General features: G+C 43.5%; 1 protein-coding gene across 2 annotated transcripts in view; it reads left to right on the plus strand.

The window, feature by feature from the left end:
• The window catches only part of Mapk1 (mitogen-activated protein kinase 1), a 63739-nt gene that overhangs the window by 36065 nt on the left and 2514 nt on the right, over window positions 1-25160 (plus strand). Inside the window, exons 2-8 of one of the 2 annotated variants that reach the window (XM_052739996.1) lie at window positions 543-725; window positions 1259-1448; window positions 8118-8234; window positions 10650-10764; window positions 11207-11338; window positions 20281-20390; window positions 21607-21727. In XM_052739996.1, coding sequence (XP_052595956.1) covers window positions 543-725; window positions 1259-1448; window positions 8118-8234; window positions 10650-10764; window positions 11207-11338; window positions 20281-20390; window positions 21607-21723 — 964 coding nt within the window. In that variant the 3' untranslated portion in view covers window positions 21724-21727. Of the gene's footprint in view, window positions 1-542; window positions 726-1258; window positions 1449-8117; window positions 8235-10649; window positions 10765-11206; window positions 11339-20280; window positions 20391-21606; window positions 21733-25160 lie in introns of both variants that reach the window. The other variant, XM_052739995.1, reaches the window with a different exon arrangement.

Genomic DNA, 25160 nt, shown 5'->3' on the forward strand with positions numbered 1-25160 from the left:
TGCACTATCTATGTAGACCCATTTGGCCTCTGACAGAGATCTGCCTGTTACTGCCTCTTCCTCCTGGATGCTGGGATTGAAGATGTGCACCACCATACCTGGAGCTTAGACCCAATTTTTCATCCTTTCTCTGATACCCTTATTTGGAATTAATCTACCTGGATTCTCTTTTCATTTAGGAAGCAAATTTCTGTGAGGGTAATGTTGTGTATTGTTGTCTCCATTCCTCACTAAATTCAGAGCTTTTCCACCACACTTATCATAAAGTCTCTCAAATGGGAAGTACATTTCAAGTAGTTTGAGTTCTCCAGAAGCTGTGACCAGCACTCTCTTGTTACTGTGGTAACCCTATCAAAACAGGAAATGAACCTATCTCAGGTTTGTGGAAATGAGCATTCATCTTGTGAGCAGGGCCCTGCAGCTCTTAATTGTCAGGTCAGCATCTGCTGTATTCTTTTCTGCCAAAAATTTCTGTGAACTGTTTGTAATACTGTCTTTTCTCAAGTAGCACACCTTTGGGTTTTTTTTTATTTTATTTTTAGCTCTGCTTATGATAATCTCAACAAAGTTCGAGTTGCTATCAAGAAAATCAGTCCTTTTGAGCACCAGACCTACTGCCAGAGAACCCTAAGAGAAATAAAAATCTTACTGCGCTTCAGACACGAGAATATCATCGGCATCAATGACATCATCCGGGCACCAACCATTGAGCAGATGAAAGATGTGTATCCTTTTCTACGTTAGCAGCTGCCTCACTGCTCAGTAGTCACTCTGTGGAGTAAATAACTGGAAATGAAGGAAATGTGCACAAAGCATTTTTTTAATCCTTCCTCCCATACACATAAAGCATGCTAAGAGGAGATTGTAATTTGCACTTTAATGTTTAAAGCATTTTATTTTGTGTCATTACACATTGCTTCTAGGCCAAAAAGATGAGTACTGATGTTGGTTGACCACCATGCTCTTTAAGCTTTGGAGGCAGTTGACTGGTTGTGGACAATTTTGGAGAACAGGGAAGTTGAGACTTCAAGATTGGCCAATATTCTGTTTTACGTCTCAGTCTAGACCCACAAGAAGCAGAGATGATGTATGTTCTCTTCCGTGAGAGTGTACCCATGTTTTCTTCGGTTTCTCCTTTCCATTGATGGCCTTGCTGTATCAGAAGCTGCATGGGAAAAGGATTGAGAGAAGTTGAATTTATTTGGTGCTTTGCTAAGTATGACCTACTCTTGGATGTTTACCTTAACCTGTCAAACAGATACATAGTACAGGACCTCATGGAGACAGATCTGTACAAGCTCTTGAAGACACAACACCTCAGCAATGACCATATCTGCTATTTTCTTTATCAGATCCTGAGAGGATTAAAATATATACATTCAGCTAACGTTCTGCATCGTGACCTCAAGCCTTCCAACCTCCTGCTGAACACCACTTGTGATCTCAAGGTCAGTTAAGTCACTTATATTTTATAGCAAAAATATAAGTACACAATATGAGTCTTGTTCCTTCTTTAACTCACTCTTCCTTTCCAGAGATAGTAGCCACTATAGCAAGTTAGTAGCTCTTTCTTTCAGGGGTGGGGGTGGGGTTTCGAGACACGGTTTCTCTGTGTAGTTTTGGTGCCTGTCCTGGATCTTACTCTGTAGATCAGGCTGGCCTCGAACTCACAGAGATTAGCCTGACTCAGCCTCCCGAGTGCTGGGATTAAAGGCGTGCGCCACCACTGCCTGGCTAAGTCAGTAGCTCTTATGTGCATGTGTGTATGTTTTATGTGCATGCTTACATATTCTATGTATGTAGTGTCATATGCGTTGTTTTTAATCCTTTGTATCAAGAAAGCAAAACAAGGCTCATGGTGATACAGAGCTTCTCACGGGGATAGACATAATCTAAGTGTTCAATAATGTCAGATATGGTGGCACATGCCTCAGATCCCAGCACTGGGAGCAGAGGCAAGCAGATCTTTGGGAGTTAAGGCCAACCTGAAGTATGTAGTATGTTAACATATATATATATATATATTTGTTTATACATATTTATATATATGTTATGTTAATATATATATATTAACATTGACAAAGTGGGTTTTTTTTCCAACTATGTACCTTAGTAAAATGAAAATACATGTCCACACAAAAACTTGTACATAGGTATTCATGGTAGTATAATTCATTGTCACTGAAAAATGTAAACAATCCAAATGTCCAGCTAATTGTGGATAAAATGTGATAGATCTATACAGTGAGTTTATAGTAGAAAGCATTAGGGGAGACAGTTCTAATTTGTTAGTTTTTTTTCTGTTGTTAATTGTTTAAGGTTGCATAACCCTGTGCGTGTAATATTAAAAACTATAGCATTGTATACTTTAACTATGTGAATTATATCCCAGTAAAGAAACTTTAAAAGTATGTGTAGATGTTTAGGAATAGTAATTTCTTGAATTTTCAGTTAAATGAACATTCCTGTGTGAAGCTTTGTTAGGTATGCCACGCCAAGAAGTATGTGTACCCCTGAAAGTGGAAAACTGAGAGATGGAAACCCAACAGACAATGTGTAACTGATAGCATATGCTGTATCTGGCTACAGAAAATAGTATTCAGATGCAGAAGAGGAAGGTAATGTCCATGTCGGCCCTCCAAGGATGAACAACAGGCTTTCATAAGTGGGGCTCTGTTGGACACAGGTGTCACAGGCAGGAAGACCAGAGGAGTGACGGTCAGAAGCAAGGGAGGGGTTAAGAAAAGTGCTACGTCCTTTTCTGTTGGGGGCAGCACTGGGTGTTGGGCAGTCGCTAATAAGCAAGAGAGATTGGCTGAAAATGAAATATGGACAACCTTTATCCAAAGTTTGCTTTTTGTTGTTCTTTTGAGACATGGTCTGACTATATAGCTCAGGCTTAGTAATAGGTTTGTACCACCACACCCAGCAAGGTATAGTTGGGGCTTATCCCAAACTCCATTTTCCTACTTCACCTTTTTATTATTTGCATACTCCACCATATCTGGCTTCACTCACATTTTTAAGGTATATATCCGGAGTATGTCATTCATATGGAGAACATTTCATTCCAAAGATGAGTGTGGTTTTTCACTGAGATTCTTACTTGCCACAGCAAGCATGTACATGCAGAATAGGCTATGGTGGCAGGTGGTATGTTTATATGACACGTGAGCCAACACTAGTGGGGAGGAGAGTCACACCTACTCAAGCTCTAGAGTACATCAAGAAGTACCACCACATTGCGGAACTTCATGATGACCCTTTATTTCCCGGGTCCACAGACACACATACGGGGTGTAGACCCTATTTACAGCTTCTGTTGGCTTATTTTCAGTGGAGTAGAAAATGGGAGGTATGGTCAGTACTAGTGTGTGTGCTCATTGTTTGCCAAACAGAACTCACAGAGTTATCAGTAAGCATTCCCACAGCCTGTTTGATTGCATTTACACCTGTAAAGAAGGATACAAAATGGAACATGTTTTTAAGAACATTTGCATTTACATAGTCCAAGAGGTGGTCAGATGGGAATGCTGAAATTTAATGGGGCCCTTTAGACTTGGACTGCACTAGTTGTCTGGCTTCTTTTATATGGAGTTATTCTGAGTATTACTAGGGCTTTATCTGTAGCTGTGATAGATTTGTTTGGGTAATGTTGTTGTTGTTTTATTGACTTTGTTAATTAGGTTAGCCTTCAGCAATATGATATTAAGGAAATTTTGTGGCCAGGCATGGTATCACACACCTTTAATCCCAGCACTAAAGAGGCAGAGGCAGGCAGATCTCTGTGAGTTTGAGGCTACACAGAGAAACCCTGTCTCAAAAGAAAAGAGGGAGGGAGAGGAGAGGAGAGAAGTTTTCTGGCTGCACTGAGTTGTGTGCTTTGCTTGAAGGTGAATTATAAGATGAAGAGTAAGCTCTACAAAAGAGAAACACTGTGAGTCACATGTTGAAAAGTTTAAGTCGCTCAGAAATGGAATGGATTGGTCGTAGTTTACCATAGGAAGTGGTGACTAAGAGTACTTTCCTTCAGACATGAGAAATATCATTTATTCATTGCTTCTTTCTAGTCTTACTGCTACAGTTCCTGTACTGGAAATCCTTCATGCTATTAACTCTAAAGGAATTGGTTGATAAGACTTTGGTTTTTTGGGGGTTTTTGTTTGTTTGTTTTTGAGATTGGGTCTCACTGTGTTGCTCTGGCTGTCCTGGAACTCACTATGTAAACCAGGCTGCTCTTGAGCTCTGTTTGTTTGTTTTTGAGATTGGGTCTCACTGTGTTGCTCTGGCTGTCCTGGAACTCACTATGTAAACCAGGCTGCTCTTGAACTCACAGAGCTTCCCAGGTGCTAGGAATAAAGGCATGTTTTACTAAAGCTTCAAGATCGGTCAAACAGAATTTAGAACTTAATTGTATTCTTCCTCAGCAGTGGTAGCTGGAGGCCGGTGAAAGGGCTCAGGTGGGTGAAAGCACTGCCCAAGCCTGACAACCTGAATTTGATCCCTGTATTGAACAGTGGAAGGAGATAACCAACTCTTAAAAGTTACCTTCTGACCTCTACACACACACCATTCAAACACATAATAATAAAAATAACTAAAATATAGTCTTACAGCTGGGCTAGAAATGTAAGTCACTGGTAGAGTGCTTTGATAGCATGTGTGAGGACCAGTGACCATCAGGGTTGTAACCTCTGTGGCAAGCAAGCTGTCATTTAAAGGAGGCTCAGGCTCATGATAGAGGTTTTACATGCCAAGTGGAAAGGCTGGAGTGGGCAATTCCCTGTGGAGAACCATAGGAGTTCCTCACTCTCTCCATATGGGAAGTGTCCGACCTGTCAGAGGGTTCTTGAGGGAAGGAGTGAGGAATGAGGAAGTATTAGATAAAAAATATAGATCTAGACAAAGAGAAAGACAAAGGTACAGGGTAGCTTGCAGGGGTGGGGTGGGGAATGGAGCCTGGGTCAAATACCCAGCTGCCCAGACTTTATTCATGATGGGCCTTTTAAACATCAGCAAGAGGAAGGACAAAAGCCATCCCTCTTCCAAGGTCAAGGTATAAAGTACCAACAAGTGTAGGCCCTTCAAAACACCTGGTACCCACACCTTTGGCCAAATATCCCATTATGCAGCCCTGCAGGGCTAAGCAAGCCCAGACTTTCTGACCTTGAGTAAAGCCTTACTGGGGAGCCTCTGTGGGCTCCCACAGGGCACATATCCTGCAGGAGAGTTAGGAAAGAAGAGGATGCCCTGTTTGCTTCTTTTGATAACACGGTGACGTTCTGTAAAATACATGTGCAGCTTCTTAGATGCTGTGTTGAAGCAAACAAGAGGCTCATTGAGGACAAAGGCTGCTGCCTCTGCTGCCAGCCCACAGTGAGCCAGAGGAAGGTGCTGGGGCATTGGGTAGGGTACCTCTGCTGCCAGCCCACAGTGAGCCAGAGGAAGGTGCTGGGGCATTGGGTAGGGTGCCTCTGCTGCCAGCCCACAGTGAGCCAGAGGAAGGTGCTGGGGCATTGGGTAGGGTGCCTCTGCTGCCAGCCCACAGTGAGCCAGAGGAAGGTGCTGGGGCATTGGGTAGGGTGCCTCTGCTGCCAGCCCACAGTGAGCCAGAGGAAGGTGCTGGGGCATTGGGTAGGGTGCCTCTGCTGCCAGCCCACAGTGAGCCAGAGGAAGGTGCTGGGGCATTGGGTAGGGTGCCTCTGCTGCCAGCCCACAGTGAGCCAGAGGAAGGTGCTGGGGCATTGGGTAGGGTGCCTCTGCTGCCAGCCCACAGTGAGCCAGAGGAAGGTGCTGGGGCATTGGGTAGGGTGCCTCTGCTGCCAGCCCACAGTGAGCCAGAGGAAGGTGCTGGGGCATTGGGTAGGGTCTCTGCCTGTGTGGAGTATCTCAGCAGAGAGTGAGACTTGTTCTTCTTTTGTTGTCCTACTTTTACAGCCAAAGTTCAAGTCCTTGGTTTTTTTGTGTATCTGTCTGTTTTTCTCTCTCTCATTAAACTTGTTTTATTGGGTCTCAAAATTCTGTGACAGAATTTTGGTCAAATTGTTTCCATTAAAAAGTACGGATTTGGGGCTGGAGAGATGGTTCAGCAGTTAGGAGCATAGTCTGCTCTTCCAGAGGACCCAGGTTCAATTCCCAGCATCCACATGGCAGCTCACAACTGTCTGGAACTCCAGCCCCAAGGGATTTAACATCCTCACAACTCTAGTCCCAAGGGAGCCAACACTCTCACCCAGACGTACATACAAAACACCAGTGAACATACAATAAAAATAAATAAATCACAAAAAGATTTAAAAACAAAAGTACAGTTTTGATTGCCAGGTGGTTGTGGTGCACACCTTTAATCCCAGCACTCAGGAGGCAGAGCCAGGGGATCTCTGTGAGTTTGAGGCCAGCCTGGTCTTCAGAGCAAGATCCAGGACAGGCACCAAAACTACACAGAGAAACCCTGTCTCGAAAAACTAAAAAAAAAAAAAAAAAAAAGTACTGTTTTTGGCCTTTGGGATTAAAGGCGGTGGTGGTGCACACCTTTAATCCCAGCACTTGGGAAGCAGAGCCAGCCAGATCTCAGGACAGGCACCAAAGCTACACAGAGAAACCCTGTCTCAAAAAAAACCAGAAAGGAAAAAGAAAAAGAGCACTGATTTTGAAAACTATTAACTTAAAAATGCCACACACAAAAAATGATCCACAAAGCATTCACCTTTTCTTCTGGGGGTTTTACAGTGCATTATCATTAACCAGTCTTTTACTGTTGAACTTAAGTGCCAGCCCTTGTTTTTTAGCTGACTTAATACAGTGAAGCCTCCATATTGATCTGTCTTCCAAATGGCCTTCTACTGTACTGTGTCCCATCTATTAACCTGTCCCTTTCTTGCATTGGTTTCCTGGAGACCAGAGAATTAAAATTTTGTATTTATATTGACCTAGTAGAATATGTCCACATTGTATTTGTGCTGGAGTCAGTGAGGCAGCTAACTCAAGCAGCATCACAGTGTTAAGACAGCTAGATCGATGGGAGTCTTGGGAGGTGCTCCTGAGAGTCAGGATGGGAGAAACTGGGTGCTGTACAGAGCACTGGTGGGTGACAGGATGGCTCAGTGGTAAAGCCAGATGACTTGAGTTTAATCTAGGAACCACACAATAGGAGAGAGTCAACTTCCTCTGAAAGCCATCCTCTGACCCCCACCACACACCCACACCCACACCCACACCCACACACCCACACCCACCCACACACACCCACACACACATACACACACACCCACACACACCCCCACACACATACACACACACCCACACACACATATACACACACACACACACACACACACACACACACACACACACACTACATAAATGAACATCAGAACCAATGGTTTATCTTAAGTACATGAAAGTTTTAAAACTGTCGGGATTGGCTGTGTGAAAAGTAGGGAAGTGAGAAGAATTTTTAGAAATAAAACAAACAAAAAAATATTTTTAGACTTAATGGAAAATTGGCCAGAAATAGGAGTTTGAGAAATAGGACAGGGCAGACAGCTTAAGGAGCAAATCATCAGTGATTCTGTCAGCTACAATGGCATGGAGAGGAAAAGGTCTCTGGATGGGTTTGATGATTTTTACCCCTAACACTTTTGTATTTAAGGTTTAATTTTATTTCTGTGTTTGTGTTTATATGTCTGTCCATCATAGTATGTGGCTGCACAAGGAGGCCAGAGTCTCAGATCCCTTGGAATGTATAGGCAATTGTGAGTCACTCAGTGTGAATGCTGGTGACCACTCAGGTCGTCTGCGAGAGCAGTCTATGCTTTTCACTATTGCACACCTCTCCACCACCACCACCCCCATGATGGTTTTTCTGTGCACTCACAGTCGCTGGTGGTGATGAAATCCAAACACGGTTGTCAGATTGTGCCTGTTTGCTCCCCTCTAGCATGTGGTCTGTCATCACCTCAGAATGAGTTTGTAGTGTCCAGAAAGGTGTCTAACATAGGATTGGTAGCATACTCTCGTTACAATTCTTGTTACTGCTATTGCCTTTTTTATTTTCATAGTGTTTTGATATTAGCTCCTCAGTATCTCTAAAATGGTATCCCACTTTTTCCCCTTAGATCTGTGACTTTGGCCTTGCCCGTGTTGCAGATCCGGATCATGATCACACAGGGTTCTTGACAGAGTACGTAGCCACACGTTGGTACAGAGCTCCAGAAATTATGTTGAATTCCAAGGTAAGAAAAAGAAGCAATAGCTATAAACCTTGGTCTCCATCCTTCAGTCTGGTGTATCTGGCCATAGCCAGATTGCTGCTTAATCCTTCTCAGAATTGAACTTTTGGGCCTTAGGGTTTACTGTCTTCAGTCATGGTGACCGTAAAGGTCTGTGTCCTCCCTTGTCTGTAGTACTAAGGCACTGCCTGTGGAAGCTTCCACACCTGCTTTTATATTGTTACAGTTTCTAGTAATTCGTGTTTCTGTGAATATGTTCCAGAGCTGTTTTACAAACTTTATATTACCTAATAATGAAGAATTTCTCTTCAGCAAAATTACTGGGTGTGGAAAGAATAGTAACCACTTGAAAATACAGGGTAGATACGTTTCAGAATGAAATCCATCCTCCTCTTCACTGATTTGCTGTGAAGAGTAATAGATCCAGGTCATCCAAACTCTGCTAACAAGATCTGGGTCTTGGGAGCCAGGCAGTGGTGGTGCATACCTTTAATCCCAACACTCAAGAGGCAGAGGCAAGCGGATATCTTTGATTTCAAGGTCAATCTGGTCTCCACAGCAAGTTGCAGGACAGCCAGGGCTATACAGAGAAACCCTGTCTCAAAAAATAAAACAAAAACCCAACAATCTGGACTGTGGTAATATGTGGTGGTGCATACCTTTGATCCTGGCATTCAGGAGGCAAGGGCAGGCAGATCTCTGTGATTCTGCATAGCAAATTCTAGGACAGCACAGGCTACAAGAGAAACCTCTCAAAAGAACAGGAAAGGAGGGAGGAATGGAGGGGGAGGCAGTCAGGCATAATCCCAGCACTCAGGAGCAAAGGTATGAGAATTGCCACAAATTTAAGGCCAGCCTGGGCTATTAAGACCTTGTCACAAATAACAAACACACATGACTGGAAAAAATGAAGTATGTATGCATTCTTTGTTAGAATTATAAGCCAGCAGGCAAAAGTGAGGGCTGTTCAGGACATTGAGCTTCTGTTTGGGTTTCTTTTTTTTCTGGTAGGCCTTTTGGTGAAGATCTTTTCCCATTCTGTAGGCTGTCTTTTTGTCTTATTGACTGTGTCTTTTGCCAAAGACTTTTTTGTTTGTTTGTTTTGTTTTTTGTTTTTTGAGACAAGGTTTTTCTGTGTAGCTTTTGGAGCCTGTCCTGGAACTCTCTCTGTAGACCAGGCTGGCCTCGAACTCACAGAGATCTACCTGCCTCTGCCTCCCAAGTGCTGGGATTAAAGGCGTGTGCCACTACCGCCCGACGGCTTTTTGGTTTTGTTGTTGTGTGTCTGTATGGGTTTGTGCACATGTGTGGTGCCCAAAGATATCAGAAGAAGGCATTGGCTCCTCAGGAGATGGAATTACAGGCAGTGGTGTAAGGTGCCCAATGTGGCTATGAACCACAGTCACAGCATCTTAGCACAGCATATGACCCACTCTGATCCATGCTGTTTGTGAGGAGTGTGGCGCTTTCTAAGGACGTGACTTCTGTGTCGTGCGTTTAATGTGGATGCACAGAAACAGTGCTAACTTCCGATATATCAGAAGGCAAAGCTATTTGTGCTGATGACGGGTGATGCTCATGTGCAGTTTCTGCGTCATTTCTAGAACACTGAAGTTAATAGTTTGACTATGAAATTTCCTTTTCATTAATCTCTCAAATGTTTCTCTTACTTTACATTGGCAGTAACATAACTGTCTTTCCAAGTCAGCTCTTCAGTTTTAGTGGTTGACTCCTTTTTTTCCTCTTGTTGTTACATTTCTCTTTTCATTTATTACTATATCTAACATTTTCAGCTTGTAATTCAGCTTGTTTTCCTTATATAGAAGCATCTTGTACTATTGTTAAAATGAAATAAAATAATTACAGAACTTTGAACAAACTTCTTTTAAAAAATTTTATACCTAAGTAATAGAGAAGATGAGAATGTTGGCGCCAGCACCACTGCAGGTGGAGGTTTTTCAGTGTCCATATAAGTTTATTTGCAAGTTCATAAAAAACGAGTTAAATGACATAAACAGTGAGTGTTACTACTCCCTCCCCTACTCGGATTTCTTTGGGGGGGCTGGGGGGGGGACTTTTGTTTGTTTGTTTGTTTTTGCTTTTAGAGACAAGGTTTCTCTGTGTAGCCCTGGCTGTCCTGGAACTCGCTTTGTAGACCAGGTTGGCCTAGAACTCACGACATCTACCTGCCTCTGCCTCATTAGTGCTGGGGCTAAAGGCGTGCACCAGCACCCTCCAGCAGCATCTCTTAAGAAAGCCTGATTACTGTTTTTCATTCTATATCCATGTATTTCAAAATAGGAGTCTCAAAGGAGATGCTCAGACTCTCATCTACCACATGGCTGTCATATAAGATCTCATTGTGTTGTTGTGCACACCACATTCTATTACTCTGTCTTTTCTCCCTTCCTGTTGCAGGGTTATACCAAGTCCATTGATATTTGGTCTGTGGGCTGCATCCTGGCAGAGATGCTCTCCAACAGGCCTATCTTCCCAGGGAAGCATTACCTTGACCAGCTGAATCACATCCTGGGTAAGTTCTTGAGCATGGTTACATCAGACTCACTATAGACATGAGTTTTTTGTTTTGTTTTGTTTTTGGTTGTTGTTGTTTGTTTTGTTTAAATTTTCTCTAAATTAAAAATACTAAAGTTTTGTTTGTTTTGTTTTGTTTTGTTTTTGAGACAGGGTTTTCTCTGTGTAGTTTTGGTGCCTGTCCTGGATCTCGCTCTGTAGACCAGGCTGGCCTCAAACTCACAGATACCTGTACCTGGCTCTGCCTCCTGAGTGCTGGGATTAAAGGTGTGTGCCACTGCTGCCTGGCTAAATATCTTTTTGTAAAAACTTATAGTGCAGGGCGATTAGCAGGCAGTGGTAAGAAACCCTTAAGTGCAGAGTCTCTTCTGTGCTGTAACTGATGTATGTGGTAATTTGTTCCTATCCTGACCATTAACAGCTAATATTCTGTCTAATAGGAATTCTTGGATCTCCATCACAGGAAGATCTGAATTGTATAATAAATTTAAAAGCTAGAAACTACTTGCTTTCTCTTCCGCACAAAAATAAGGTGCCGTGGAACAGGCTGTTCCCAAATGCTGACTCCAAAGGTAAATCTTACTTTATTGATAATTTTTTCCTTAAGCTTAGCTTTAGGTTGCTTATTATATTGACTAAGTTATTAGGTTCCAGCCTGAAAACTCAGCAAATTATAACTGTTGGGTAATTCTTTATTTAAAATGTGCTAGGCTGGAAAGATGGTTCATTGAGTAAGATTGTGGACTGCTCTTGTAATGAACCTGATAAATAGTTTCTTATGTCCGTCTCTTCACCAGGTGGTGTTGACATTGTTAAGACTAACTATTGAAGTGAGTGCTCATTCTCTCTCTCTTCCCCCCTCCTCCCTCCCTCCCTCCCTCTCCCTCCCTCCCTCCCTCCCTCTCCCCCCCTCCCTCCCCCCCCCCCCCCTCTCTCTCTCTCTCTCTCTCTCTCTCTCTCTCTCTCTCTCTCTCGCTCTCTCTCTAGCGCGCGCACTCACCATCAATTGGTATAACTGAACAGTGTAGAAAAGAGGATCTGAACAGGCTAAGGAGCAGCTCACAGCTCACCAGCACAACACTGCTCATCTTTGTATCTTTATGGCTGAAAATGTACTTACACATTTTACCTTAAATTTATATTTTCAAAGTGTAAACCCTTATACATTCTTGTAATAGGTTTTAAATTTCAGGAGTATTTTTAAAAGGTGAAATTTGCTTCCTAACATTGTTTTCTTAAACATCATTGTTAATAGAATTGTGTCTGATAGTCGTATAAGACAAGAGAACAACCTCAGATGTCATTTCTCAGGCACCATCCACCTTTTTTGACAGTGTCTCTAGCTGGCCAGCAAGCCCCAGAATCTGTTTATCCTCCCAGCCTTTAGTGCATTCTGGGGGTGGAAATCAGGTTCTCAAGATGTCCAGGCAAACACTCTACCTACTCTGCTGTTTCCTCAGCCCAGTAACATGGATGGACCCAACTTAGGGTTCAAAAATATTCGTTATAATTTACTTTGGTTATAGGAGAAACTTTACATCTCTGATACAGTGCAGTAGGTTATCGTAGATAATGAATAATGAGAATCTCAAAATAACTTTGGGTGGCATGTTTATGACCGGGTTCAGCTGTTGGGCGACTCTAAAGCATGGAGGATGGAGAGATGGCTGGAGGCTGCCCTGAGGAAGATAGAGCACAGGCTTGGCAGCCCAGACACTAACCTGAAACTGCTTAGTGTCTCTAGGCCTCTGTTTTCTCATTTATAATATGAAGGTAATAGTATTTATATCATAGGATTATGTGAAAATCCTTAACTCTGGATTCTAAGATCCCAAGACTGAAACTCTCTCATTTATGTATTTTGAAGATCTTTACATATCAGCAGCTTTATAAACGTGTGCATAGTGTTCTCTTGTGGGGATTACCTGTAAGCATCCTTATCCAGCCTCATAATGGACATTGAAGCTCACATGAGTTACGTTTATTGTTTTTAACTGTTGAACAAGCCACTCCAAAACTTGGGGCTTGGAATAACACCTGGGTATTTGTTCATTTGCTGGTTCAGCTAGGCAGGGAGGTTCCTGGCTCCCCTCCAGTGGAGTGGTCCAGGGTAGCCTCACCATACCTTGCTGTTGGTGCTCTTTCTTGTAGTTTCTCCTCACTGTGGTACTAGACGAGGCTTCTGGTGGCAAGAACATTGCAGAAGAAGGCATCAGAAGCTGCAAGATCTTTTAGAGATGAGGTCTAACCATGATCTGTCATGCTTAGTGGGTCAAATCAAAGTATACTGTCAGCTAGTGCAGAAGATAGGAAATGCAATCCTCCCATTGATAGGAGCAACTGCAAAGAGCTGTGTTATGTTTAATCCCTGAGTAGTTCTGTACCGTCCTGGCTGCTACAGCCCTGGACGTAAAATCAACAATAAGAACCTCACTATAGGAAGCTAATAGCCCTGATTTGTTCGAAAATGACATAAAACAATGAATGATATCAGAGAACTCGAGATTTCAATTTTCAAGTTGAAATAGTAGAGGTTTTAAGGATAAATAGTGATAACTTATAGCACGAATTGTAATTGGTCTTAATAATAAAAGCCCAGAGTCAGCTATCAAGGTGAAAGCTGAAAGATCAGAGAAGCAGAGCAGCGACCACTAGAAAGACTTCTTACCTCTAGGTATCCTTAAATGAAAGGGGCGAGCTCCTGTCTCCACCCCGCTTTACCACTTCCTCTCTCCACCCAGCCATATCACTTTCTGTTTCCTCCTCCCAAGTACTGGGATCAAAGGCATGAGATTCCAAGTGCTGAGATTAAAGGTGTGTGCCACCACTGCCTGGCCTCTGGTGGCTAGCTCCATACTGATCTCCATGCAAGCTTTATTTGTTAGGGCACAAACAAAATATCACTACATTAACTCAATAGAAAAAGGAACTATTGAATATGAGGGAAAGTACTCATCTTTACAATATATGAACACTGAACAGTCAGTAATTATTCTCCTTTCCCTACCCTTAAAAAAAAGCTTATCAAAATAGCGGGCATCGAGAGTTTAACTTATTTGGTCAAGGCTGTGGGACCTAGAGCAAAACATGCATGGGTTGAGTTTCTGTGGAAGGAAGTTGGGCAGTTTGGATCTTACGTTCTAACAATTCTAGGTACTCACCTTTTGGGTCTGCCAACATTGAGGATGGGTGTGGTATTTAATTCGTTTAACTTTAAGAATTAAATTGAATGTTGGGGTGGGGGCACTCCTTTAATCCTAGCACTCAGGAGGCAGAGGCAGGCAGATCTCTCACCAGCCAGGGCTACACAGAGAACCCTGGGGTGGGGTGAGGGTGGGAAAATTGAGCATTTTTTATGTGGTTGTTGAAAGTTTTAATGCTGAATCTTTTGAGCCAGTAATGCTGCAGGTTTCTTCTTCAAAGGAGTCTTAGTTTAGAATCCTCTCCAAGGTGACTTCAGTGAAGGGGAAGAAATGAGTATTACAGCAGATGATACTAGGAAGTTGAATCTTTACTTGGAATAAATTGGTTTAAATTATTGCTTATAGGTGAAAATGAATTCCTAAAGAATCTGTGATCAAATGCAGTTTTAAATGGTGCTGTGAAGCTGGAGAGGTGGCTCAGCAGTTAGAGCACTAGCTGTTCTTGCAGAGTATCCAGGTTCAGTTCCCAGCACCCACGTTGCAGCTCACAACCATCCGCAACTCCAGTGCCAGGGTATCCAGTGCCTCTTCTGACCTCTGAGTATACCAGGCACACATGTAGTGCATACATGCATACAGGCAAAATACACATAAAACAACAAATCTTAAAAGAATTTTTTAATTCATACTGTTAAGAACAATATTAGGATATTCCTGTTTTTCTGAATTCTATATTTACTCTCTTCCTAAGCTTTAAACACAAACCAAGAAGGACTGGATGTAGATGACTCCATGGTTAAGAGCACTGATCGCTCTTCCATAGGACCCAGGTTTGATTCCCAGCACCCACATAGAATTGTTACTCCAGTTCAGGGGACCTGACACCTTCTGGCTTCCGTGGGCACCAAGCATGCACTTGGTACTCAGATACACTTGCAGGCAAAACATCCATACACATAAATGGGTCAGTATTTGATAAGACTCATTTAAAGATAAGAAAGCAAATATGAAAAAAGTAAATTTGGTCACATAAAGTTTAAAACAATTTAAAGCCAGCAATAGGGCTTCTCTGTCAAGCCTGACAACCTAGTTTGATCCCCTGGGCCTACATAGTAGAAGGAGAGAAATAACTCGTGGACATTGTCCTCTTGACCTCCACATACACCTTGGCATCCTCGCGTATGAGCTTGCACACACACTCAGACAAAAATTTTAGGTTATGTTCAAGGTTTAAAACATAACATTAAACTGATCAGATGTGGAGAATATGTCTAAACTGAATAGCATTTAAAGCATTCCAATATTAACTGTAATATGGAAGGGAACACACCATAATAGTTACTTTTAGAAAGAACCCTGTCTCACAAACAAACAAAAATCCAGTGTTGTTCACATCAACTATTTGGGAGTCTTTCGGACTCCAATATTGCATATGTGAGTCATAATTAGAATCCTAAACTAACATGGTGTTAGTGCCACAGAGTTGTATTTATTCTGGAACTTGATCACCTCAGTCTAAAGACTGCTTTGAATGTTGCTTAACCCATGGGCTTTGAAAAACACTTTAAAAAATGGAGAATGGTCCATATGTACAACAAATAAGTAAGTGCCTAGCAATATATAGACTGAAAAATCTGGGTTGGTTTTCCAGTTAGGGGAGTATTGATGACTATGTAAGGGTAATTGAAGGGCTGGAGAGATGGCTCAGCAGGTTAGAGCACTTAGTGCTCCTGCAGAGAACCTGGGTTCAGTTCCCAGCATCCTCATGGTGGCTCACAACCACCTGTTACACTAGTTCCACAGAATCTCACACCCTCCTCTGACCTCAGCAGGTACTAAGCCCACTGTTGGTACACAAACATACATACAGGCAAACACACACATAATAAAATTCATAATGTTTTTTTCCTTTAAAAAATAAGCTGGGCGACAGTGGCGCATACCTTGAATCCCAGCACTTGGAAGGCAGAGCCAGGTGGATCTCCGTGAGTTCAAGGCCAACCTGATCTACAGAGCGAGATCCAGGACAGGCACCAAAACTACACAGAGGAACCCTGTCTTGAAAAAATTAAAATAATAATAATAATAATAGAGGTCTGGTGAGACCTCTCACTAAAGTACTTGATTAAAGTAAAGGACCTTAGTTCAGATTCCTACAGCCATGTAAAACCAGTCATAGCAGCCCAGGAAAACTGTAATCCCTGCTTTCCTGTGATGGAATTTGGAGATAACAGGAGAATCTCCAGAAACTGGTTGGTCAGTTAACCTGGTACATACAGAGAAAGGGGAGAGCTGACACCCAGGGTTGTATACCTGTGGAGACAATCCCCGCAGATGGGTATACCTGCACTCGCACCAAGACTGGGAGGGGCATGATTAAAACAGAAAGTGGGAGTGAAGTTTGAAATGGAAAGTGGAGGCAGAAATGACTGGACCACTGGAGGGCCACGACTTGTGATACAAGTTCAGTGGGCAAGGTTGACTGAGTACGGAGAAGTCCAGGGATATCACTTCTGGGAGCAATCAGCAGGAAGGGCTATCTACACTTCAATCCACAAGAGGAGTAGGCTTTTAAACCAGGACTCTGTGGTTTGATGAGGTAGAAAATCTGGATTTTTGTGCTATAGCTAACTATTCTGAATAGTGTGTTCCTTAGACCCCAGAGCCTCCCTCACCCCAGGACTCTGAGGGTATCCATGAAGTTAGAACTACAGTCAATGCAGAACTATTAGAGTATTATTGCAGGATCCTTTGCATCACCATATACTTCATGGTACTGAGGTGCTGATAACTATGACTACCGTCACTAAGATGGCAGTCTGTGTGGCACTAATGCCATCCCTGGGCTCCTCTATTACCATAACTTCACACTAAAAATGTTGTCAGGTGCAAGGAAGGATACCTTTGACAAAATAGCAAAAGTTCTCACTAAATTAAATCCTAAACTCAGTACAAGCTTTGTGCTATTCTGTGTGACAAAATAAGATATCTACTTAAAGCATTTCTGCTACATTTGGAATGCATCAACTTTCTTGAAGAAGAGTACTCATGTACTTACTGGAGCTATGATCTGAATCAACTGCTTTTAAAAATAGATCCGAGATCACAATGGGAAAATGTACAGAGACAACCAGCCAAACTAGTGGAACTGCATGAACTGTGGACCAATAGCTGAGGAGCCCCCATGGTACTAGACTGGGCCCTCTGGATAGGCAAGACAGTTGTTTAGCTTGAACTATTTAGAAGGCCCCCAGGCAGTGGGATCGGGTCCTGTCCCTGGTGCGTGAGCTGACTTTTTGGAGCCTAGTGCCTATGGGGGGATGCTTTGCACAGCCTTGGTGCAGGGAGGATGGACCTGGACCTGCCTCAGCTGAATGTACTAGGCTCTGCTGACTCCCTATGGGAGACCTTGCTTTGGAGGAGGTGGGGTTGTGAGGGAAGGCTGGGGAGTGGGAGGAGAGGGGAATCTGGTTGGTATGTAAAATGAATAGGAAATCTCTTAATAAAAAAAGGGGGGGTAATAGATCCGTGGTAGTGGTTTTGAGGCACTCTTGCTATCTTTGAACTTGACTCTTGTGCATCAGCTCTCAAAGTAGCATATCTTCAGTAAGTTGTAATGGTTATTAAAGGGGTTCCAAGGTCAGATGGTGTGAAGAGCACTGTTACTGTGGCAGTTTTTAGAATTAGATTGTTTTCTCTGGCCCTGTTCAGAAACTCAAGTTGAAGTTTCAGTGTTGATGCAAGATGAGGATCTAACTAAATGGCTAAGATAGACCTGGAGAGCTAGTTGGCTTTCCCAGGATGTGGCTAGGACAAGGATAGGAAAGGCAAAAGAATGGGAGTCGGCTGGCTATGTATGTATAACCTTTTAAAGTACTAGAAAATGTGGAATTGTGAGGTATTGGTGATTCTAGTCAGATATGATCTCAGCTTCCAAGGGGCATCCAGTCTTGCGTGGGAAATAAACCGTGGAAGAAAGCAGACACATGGGCAGCCATGATTCACACTATCTGAGTAGTGACCACAGGTCTGTGGTGTGGGGAGAGGAGCTCTCTGATTGTGGTATCAGCACTTGCCAGCCGCTCCCACTTCTCTCTTTTTGTCCTTTGATAGCTGTGAATAATGCAGAAATCATGCTTATGGTAAAGGCGTCTGAGATTTAGTTATTTTTAAAATAGGGAAGGTATCATCTTTTGAACACTTTACTTAGTGGTTTAAGGACCTAAACTTTAACTGGAAGAAACTAATGGATGTGTCTTAGAAATGCGTTAGCTGCAAATTATCTGTTTGCCTTAAAAGAGCTTCCTTTTGCCGGGCGGTGGTGGCGCACGCCTTTAATCCCAGCACTCGGAAGGCAGAGGCCGGCGGATCTCTGTGAGTTCGAGGCCAGCCTGGGCTACCAAGTGAGTTCCAGGAAAGGCACAAAGCTACACAGAGAAACCCTGTCTCGAAAAAACCAAAAAAAAAAAAAAAAAAAAAAAAAGAGCTTCCTTTTGCCGGGCGGTGGTGGCGCACGCCTTTAATCCCAGCACTCGGGAGGCAGAGGCAGGCGGATCTCTGTGAGTTCGAGGCCAGCCTGGGCTACCAAGTGAGTCCCAGGAAAGGCGCAAAGCTACACAGAGAAACCCTGTCTCGAAAAACCAAAAAAAAAAAAAAAAAAAGAGCTTCCTTTCAGAAAGCCAACAAGTTTGAACTGACTGGAAGTATCCCACAGGCTTACGAATAATACTGTTAGAATTTGGGTATAATCTCTCAGACTTTCTAGACAATTAGTATCATAACTAGGCAGACGACCTTGTTGTGGCATAGGTTTTTGGCTTTGCTCGGTTGGTTTTTTTTTTTTGGGGGGGGGGAGTTTGTGTATCTAGCCCAGACCGATTTTAAACTCACAGTCCTCCTGCCTTAGCCTCCTGAGTCTGAGTTTGTAGGCAAGTGCCATCACATCCAACCAGATTACTTTCAGTTGCTTCAAGGAAAACCTTAGGGAAGAATTGTGGGGCTCTTAGAAGTGAGGAGCAGGAAGTAAGGTGGGTCTTTCCCTGATACAGACAACAGGGATCAACACATATCTCACACATCTTGAGGACACTTGGGGTTGCCTGAGTTCCTGACCATGCATGCTGTTCTGGGGGGTGGTGGTGGGGGACCTGTATGTGCCAATTTGCAGATGGGTGAGGGTGGTGTTGCTACCTGTAAGTAACTGAGAAATCACTTTAACAATAGAGGCTTTAACTGGGCGGTGGTGGTGCACGCCTTTAATCCCAGCACTTGGGAGGCAGGAGGAGCTCTGTGAGTTCGAGGCCAGCCTGGTCTACAAAGTGAGAAAGGCACCAAAACTACACAGAGAAACCCTGTCTGGGGGGGGGGGGGGGGGGGGACGACTAGAGGCTTTACTAACTTTGCGCATAGTTGGGGTTTTGCCGTGTTTTAGTGTCGCATTCTCTAAAAAGCTGTGTGTGTGTGTGTGTGTGTGTGTGTGCATATATGTACACATATGCACACATTTTTGTGTGCATTTTTATGGAGGTTGGCATCAGGTGTCTCTAGTTGCTTTCTACCTTATTTGGGTTTATGGGTATAGTATATGAATGTCTGCACACATGGCTGTGTGGGTGCCTTTCCTTATTTATATGCTTGTGGAAGCCAGAGGTCTTTGTTGCGTCTTTCTGAATCGCTTTTCACTTCTCTGGACTTGTAGCTCACCAATTCAGCTAGAATGACTGACCGGCAAGCCTCTTGGATCTTTTTAACTCTGTCTCCTTGCACTAGTAATCCCACTGTTGAGCCTAGCTTTTTCATGTGGATGCTGGAGATCCGAATTCATGTGCTGTGGTTATAGGCAAGTACTTTACTGAGCCATATCCCCAGCTCTATACTTTTGATACCTACACAGCTGAGTAATATAGGAAATGTCAGAGTTTATTTAGTAAGCCATCCTGGGTTTGAACCCTAGTCTTCACTTTTCTCCTTTGGCTATCCATTCTTTTCTGAGCATTGGCATCTGTGATTGCCATGTGCTCAGCACTTAGGTTCACATGGTTGCAAGAGATTTACAATAAGACTGGAGAGATGCCTAAGTAGTTAAGAACACCAGCTGCTCTTCCTAGAGGACCCAAGTTCAACTTCCTGTACCCACATGGCAGCTCACAACCACCTGTAACTCCAGCCCCAGGGGGATCCAACTTCCTCTTCTGACCTCTGTGTACGTGACACTCACGTGGTACACAGCATGCATGTAAAACACTCACACATACAGTTTTTAAAGAGAGATTTAACAGTGATGCCCACATGAGAGTCAGTTCAATAGAAGATGGAAAACATTTGCTAATGAGTTCTGCTTCTCACCACTGCAAAATCCTTTCTCTTTGTAGCTCTGGACTTACTGGATAAAATGTTGACATTTAACCCTCACAAGAGGATTGAAGTTGAACAGGCTCTGGCCCACCCATACCTGGAGCAGTATTATGACCCAAGTGATGAGGTAAGAGCCTGTGCTCCTGGCTGCTGCATCAGAGATGTTCAGTAGTCAGCAGAAGCTCTTGCCATGCCCTTGTCAAGATTTTCGTGAAGAACGTAATGGCATACCCACCTCCTCTGCTTGAGAATGAGCACTGTCAATCACAGCAGGTAGAGCAGTGCATGTACAAAGAGGGACAGCTGCACCACTGATGAGCATGGAAGGAGGGAGGTGGGACCAAGGCTAATGTTGTTACTTTTCTGTGACTGTGATAAAACACCATGACCAAGGCAGCTTATAGAGGAAAGTGTTTAATTTGGGGCTTACAGCTCCAGATGTTTTGAGTCCGTGACCCTCATGGCGGCAGGCAGACATGGCACTGGAGCAGTAGGTGAGAGCTCACATCTTGAGACACAACCACCAGGCAGAGGGAGGCACCTCAGAATGGTGTAAGTCTTCTAAAACCTCAAAGCCCTTTCCTGTGACACACCTCCTCCAACAAGGCCACATCTCCTAATCCTTCCCAAACCGTTCCACCAACTGGGGACCAAGTATTCAAACATGAGCCTGTCCTACCACAGCTAGAAATTGGAATGGCCCATGGCAGAGCTGTTCCCCAGAGACAGGACAAAGTGCTTATGGTAAGAGTTGATGAATCCAGAGGTGGGTGTGATAGCTCCTGAAAGCGGGCTTGCATATACTCCATGCCATGTTTTCTCCAGAGCAGGCCCAGTGCCTTGCTTCTCTGGATCCTCTTGCAGGCTCCATTTTAAGCTTTATTCCCTCAAGGATAACAAAAGAAGATGCAAAGTGAATTAAAATTTTATGTTTCTCTACTTGGGAACTTCTGTGCATAGAAAATGAAGCCTATTCATAAAGTAGGAAGAAGCAAGTCGAGTGTTCAAATTAAGATGGGGGGAAAACAAAAGATTCCTGAAAGAATGTGGAAATCAAGATGTCTTAGGGTTTTATTGCTATGAAGAAACACCATGACCACAACTCTTATAAAGGAAAACATTTAATTGATGTGGCTTACCATCTCTGAGGTTTAGTCCATTATCTTCATGGTGGGACATGGCATACAGACAGGGTGCTAGAGAAGGAGATGAGAGTTCTACATCTTCTTCAGCAGAGTGAACTGTGTCCCACACTCGACCATCTGAGTCACATTGTAAATCAGTAGATCACTGCCCTGGCTGTGACCGTTTGTGATTAGTAAATACTCTCTTTTGTTTTAAAGCCCATTGCTGAAGCACCATTCAAGTTTGACATGGAATTGGATGACTTACCTAAGGAGAAGCTCAAAGAACTCATTTTTGAAGAGACTGCTAGATTCCAGCCAGGATACAGATCTTAAATTGGTCAGGTATCTAGAACTTTAACTATACAGTTAACCCCCTAGAAAGGGAGAGATGGTACAAGTTAAAAACATCTTTAGGAAGAGAAAGGAATTCATTGCCCCCTTGGATTGATAGAGCTTTTGTTCTGATTGATTCATGGTGTGAAATGAAGAAATTAGACTTCATCTTTCACAGATTATGAGGACATGAAATAGAGTGGAAGCTCTTAGATAACTGTGGTAGTGGTATGTATTGTGGGGTGGGGGTATATGTGAGAAAATAACTTGTGGGAAAGAACAGCTTTGAGGCATTAACTCCCAAAAACCTTATTTTACTTTATATGGCATTTTAAATGTTCAGAAATTCTTTTGTGTAACTTTTGTGGCCTTGGAACTGTGTGGTTGGTTGGTTGGTTGGTTGGTTGGTTGTGGTGTTAGGGATTGAATCCAAGGCCGCATGCATGATAAGCAAGTGCTATACCACTGAGCTACACTCCTAAGACTTGAGAAGAGGAAATTAATGGGAGAGGGAACGGGGGTAAGAAGATAATGGGTGAATATGCTCAAAATACATTATACATGTATGAAAATGTCAGTGAAACCCATTATTATGTATAATTAATATATACTAATAAAAACATTTAAAAAATAAAGATTTGAAAAGATAGAATTTTATTCACTAAACACTATAACTGAAACATAGATACGGAAGCCATTCAGGAAAAACCATGATAGGAGATTTACACCTAGGAATTAAGCAAGCCAGGAAGACAGTGAGTGTGTGAGGGGAGGATCGTGGAGACTGTACAGAAGACAGCCAGGAAAGGAAGGAGAGAAAAGGAGTTCAAGACAGCCCCAAAAGGAAATGGATTTCATGGTGTGGCTTCATATTTTGAAGTATTCCATTGGGGGCTGGGGTGGGGGTGCGGACATAGGGATTGTTGTGCTGGCGAGGAAGCAGGGGTGCTGGGTCCCACTGCATTCCCAAGACGAGGGCCTCTTGTAAGCAGTGTGTGCTCAGGGTAGCAGGAGGTCTCCAGCAGTCCCTCCAAGACAGTCCACTGTTTTGACTCTTCTATAATCCTTTACATTAGAACTAAAGATTTATGAAAGTTCACCTATCTTCAGGATCATGTTCCTCCAGCCCACTCCATCACGCCACCATCCCAGTACCAGCTTTTATTAGGGATTACATGTCCCTCCTTCTGTACTCCAGGGGATGAATGGGACTTGGCAACTCTATTCGTCTTGCAGTTCTGGTCCTTTCTGTGCCGACCGATGATGTGCAGGTTCATGGCACATCAGCACCTGACCCTCTTGAATAAAGCACAGCCACAGATGAAGTAATCCACAGTATTAGAGTTCGCCATGTCTCTCCCCTGATGAGACAGAGCCAAAAGAAATAGTCCAAGTGCTTGTGCTAGAGAATCTCCTGATGGACCTGGTCCACACATGGAATGTGGCCAAGGCTTTCTCAAGAAGGCAAAGTCTAGACTGACCCCTCAGAAGAATTTATATATGCCTCAGCTGAGCTTCATGAACTTAGGTACAAGAACTTAGAGGAGAATATGGTAAAAGAAGAGAAAATAGAATTTGTGTTAGAATATAAACAAACAATGAGGGAAAAGCATTCTTGATAGGGCTAAGTGGTTGCTAGGGAAAAGATTTTTACAGAAGGAGCGTGGAAGGGGCTGGCCATAGCCTTGGCAAGCAGTCATGTCCGTGGACACTGCACACAAACAGCCACGCTGGTGCTAAGTGGTGTTGCCGGAAGCCAGTAACATTATTGCAGCAGTTTAGTGCTGGAGACCCACAGTTACTCCGTGTATGCTTGAATCTTGGCATTTTCCCAGTGCTCCTTTAATGATAATGTTCAGCTATTCTGAAGAATTAAAAAAAATTTGAAGTAGATACTCATATGCCACCCCCAGATGCCATTAACATTTGACTGCACTCACTTTCTCCTCCTCCCAATCCACCTCTTCCCCATCTACCTACTAACCCATCTCACTTATTTCATGCTTTCAAGGAGAAATTGCCATCTAGACTAACTTACAATTTATCCCTTTAAAATAAAAATAAGAAGCTGGAGGAGCGGCTCAACAGTTAAGGGCACTGGCTACTCCTCAGAGGACCTGGGTTTGGTTCCCAGCACCCACATGTAACTCCACCTGTAGCAGTCACAGCCACCTGTAACTCCAATTCCAGGGGTTTCCCCTCCCTCTTCCAGGGTTCATGGGAACTGCACACACATACAGAACACCCATACACATAAAATAAACAATCACTTTTTTACATAAAGTGAAAAGGAATCCGGAAGGCGGCACTGAGGTGTCGGCTGACTGACAGATCCTCTCAGGTTCCTTTGGCATGTGGTCACACTCCTTGGTCTTTAGATCTGAGAGCTTGTTGTTCCTGAGCTCAACCTTGGGGCTCAGACAAGCTCCAAGCTTAGGATAGGGATAAGAGACCCAGGGACATTAGAGGGAAGTCACACCCTCAAAAAACACCTGCTGCCTGGGGCTAGCTTTCAGGTGTCCTCAAAGGTCAGGGTGTTTGATTGCATTTTGCTTATGGACATTTCCAATGATAATCTAAAGGGATGTGGTCAGCACCTCATCTTCATCCAGACCCATCTCCTGAGTCCCTCCTGTGAATGTAGAAGTAGGCCTTTCTTCCTCATCTGCCTGTTGATGAGTTTCCTCAGGCAGATGGATTACTAAGAGCATTAGCTTCAGCTCCCTTTGGTTTCCTGGAAGATAGAAATATTTTTGGGCCTCATTAACCTGTCAGCCTATGACCTTGTACTAGTTGGCTTATGGCACTCATCCTTCCCACCCTGGCTTTTTTTGGTGGGGGACAGGGTTTCTGTATAGTTCTGGCTGTCCTGGAAGTCACTCTGTAGACCAGGCTGGCATCAAACTCGGATCCTCCTGCTCCAGCCTGACTCTTGAGTGGCAGGTGAAAGCCGTATCCCTGAAGGTGCTTTGTGGCCTTTTAGAGCAATACCACTAGATCTTTGTACTGGCAGCATATCAAATGAGTAAAGTTTCCAAAGTCTCCTAGCATTAGCAGCACACTTGGTCACTGTATCAATCCAACGAGACTTCTTTATCAGAGCCAGACATACCACAAGATTTATGTGGCCACACTTCTGATTCTCAGAGACAGTACAAAATGAATGAGCACTAAAGAGGTGGGTCTGTTCTGTGCAGTGAGTACCGTGAATGTGTTCCATGTATGCCCCCAGTACAGGGACTCCTAACCCTCAGGGCTTTGGTGGCTCGGACTTGCTGGACTGCAGTCTGGTGAGAGTAGATTTGGTTTGGAGTTTAATCTCTCCCAAGGAAAAACATACCTCAGAAGAGCGAAGAGAGACGTGACTTGTGTCTTTCTGTAGTGACTGCAGGTGGCCGGCCATATGCAGGCTGCTAACGGGAGGGGAGAGGGTGTTT

The sequence above is a fragment of the Peromyscus californicus genome, unplaced genomic scaffold, assembly GCF_007827085.1.
Source record: "Peromyscus californicus insignis strain IS unplaced genomic scaffold, ASM782708v3 Scaffold_16__1_contigs__length_79575227, whole genome shotgun sequence".
Lineage (NCBI taxonomy): Eukaryota > Metazoa > Chordata > Mammalia > Rodentia > Cricetidae > Peromyscus > Peromyscus californicus.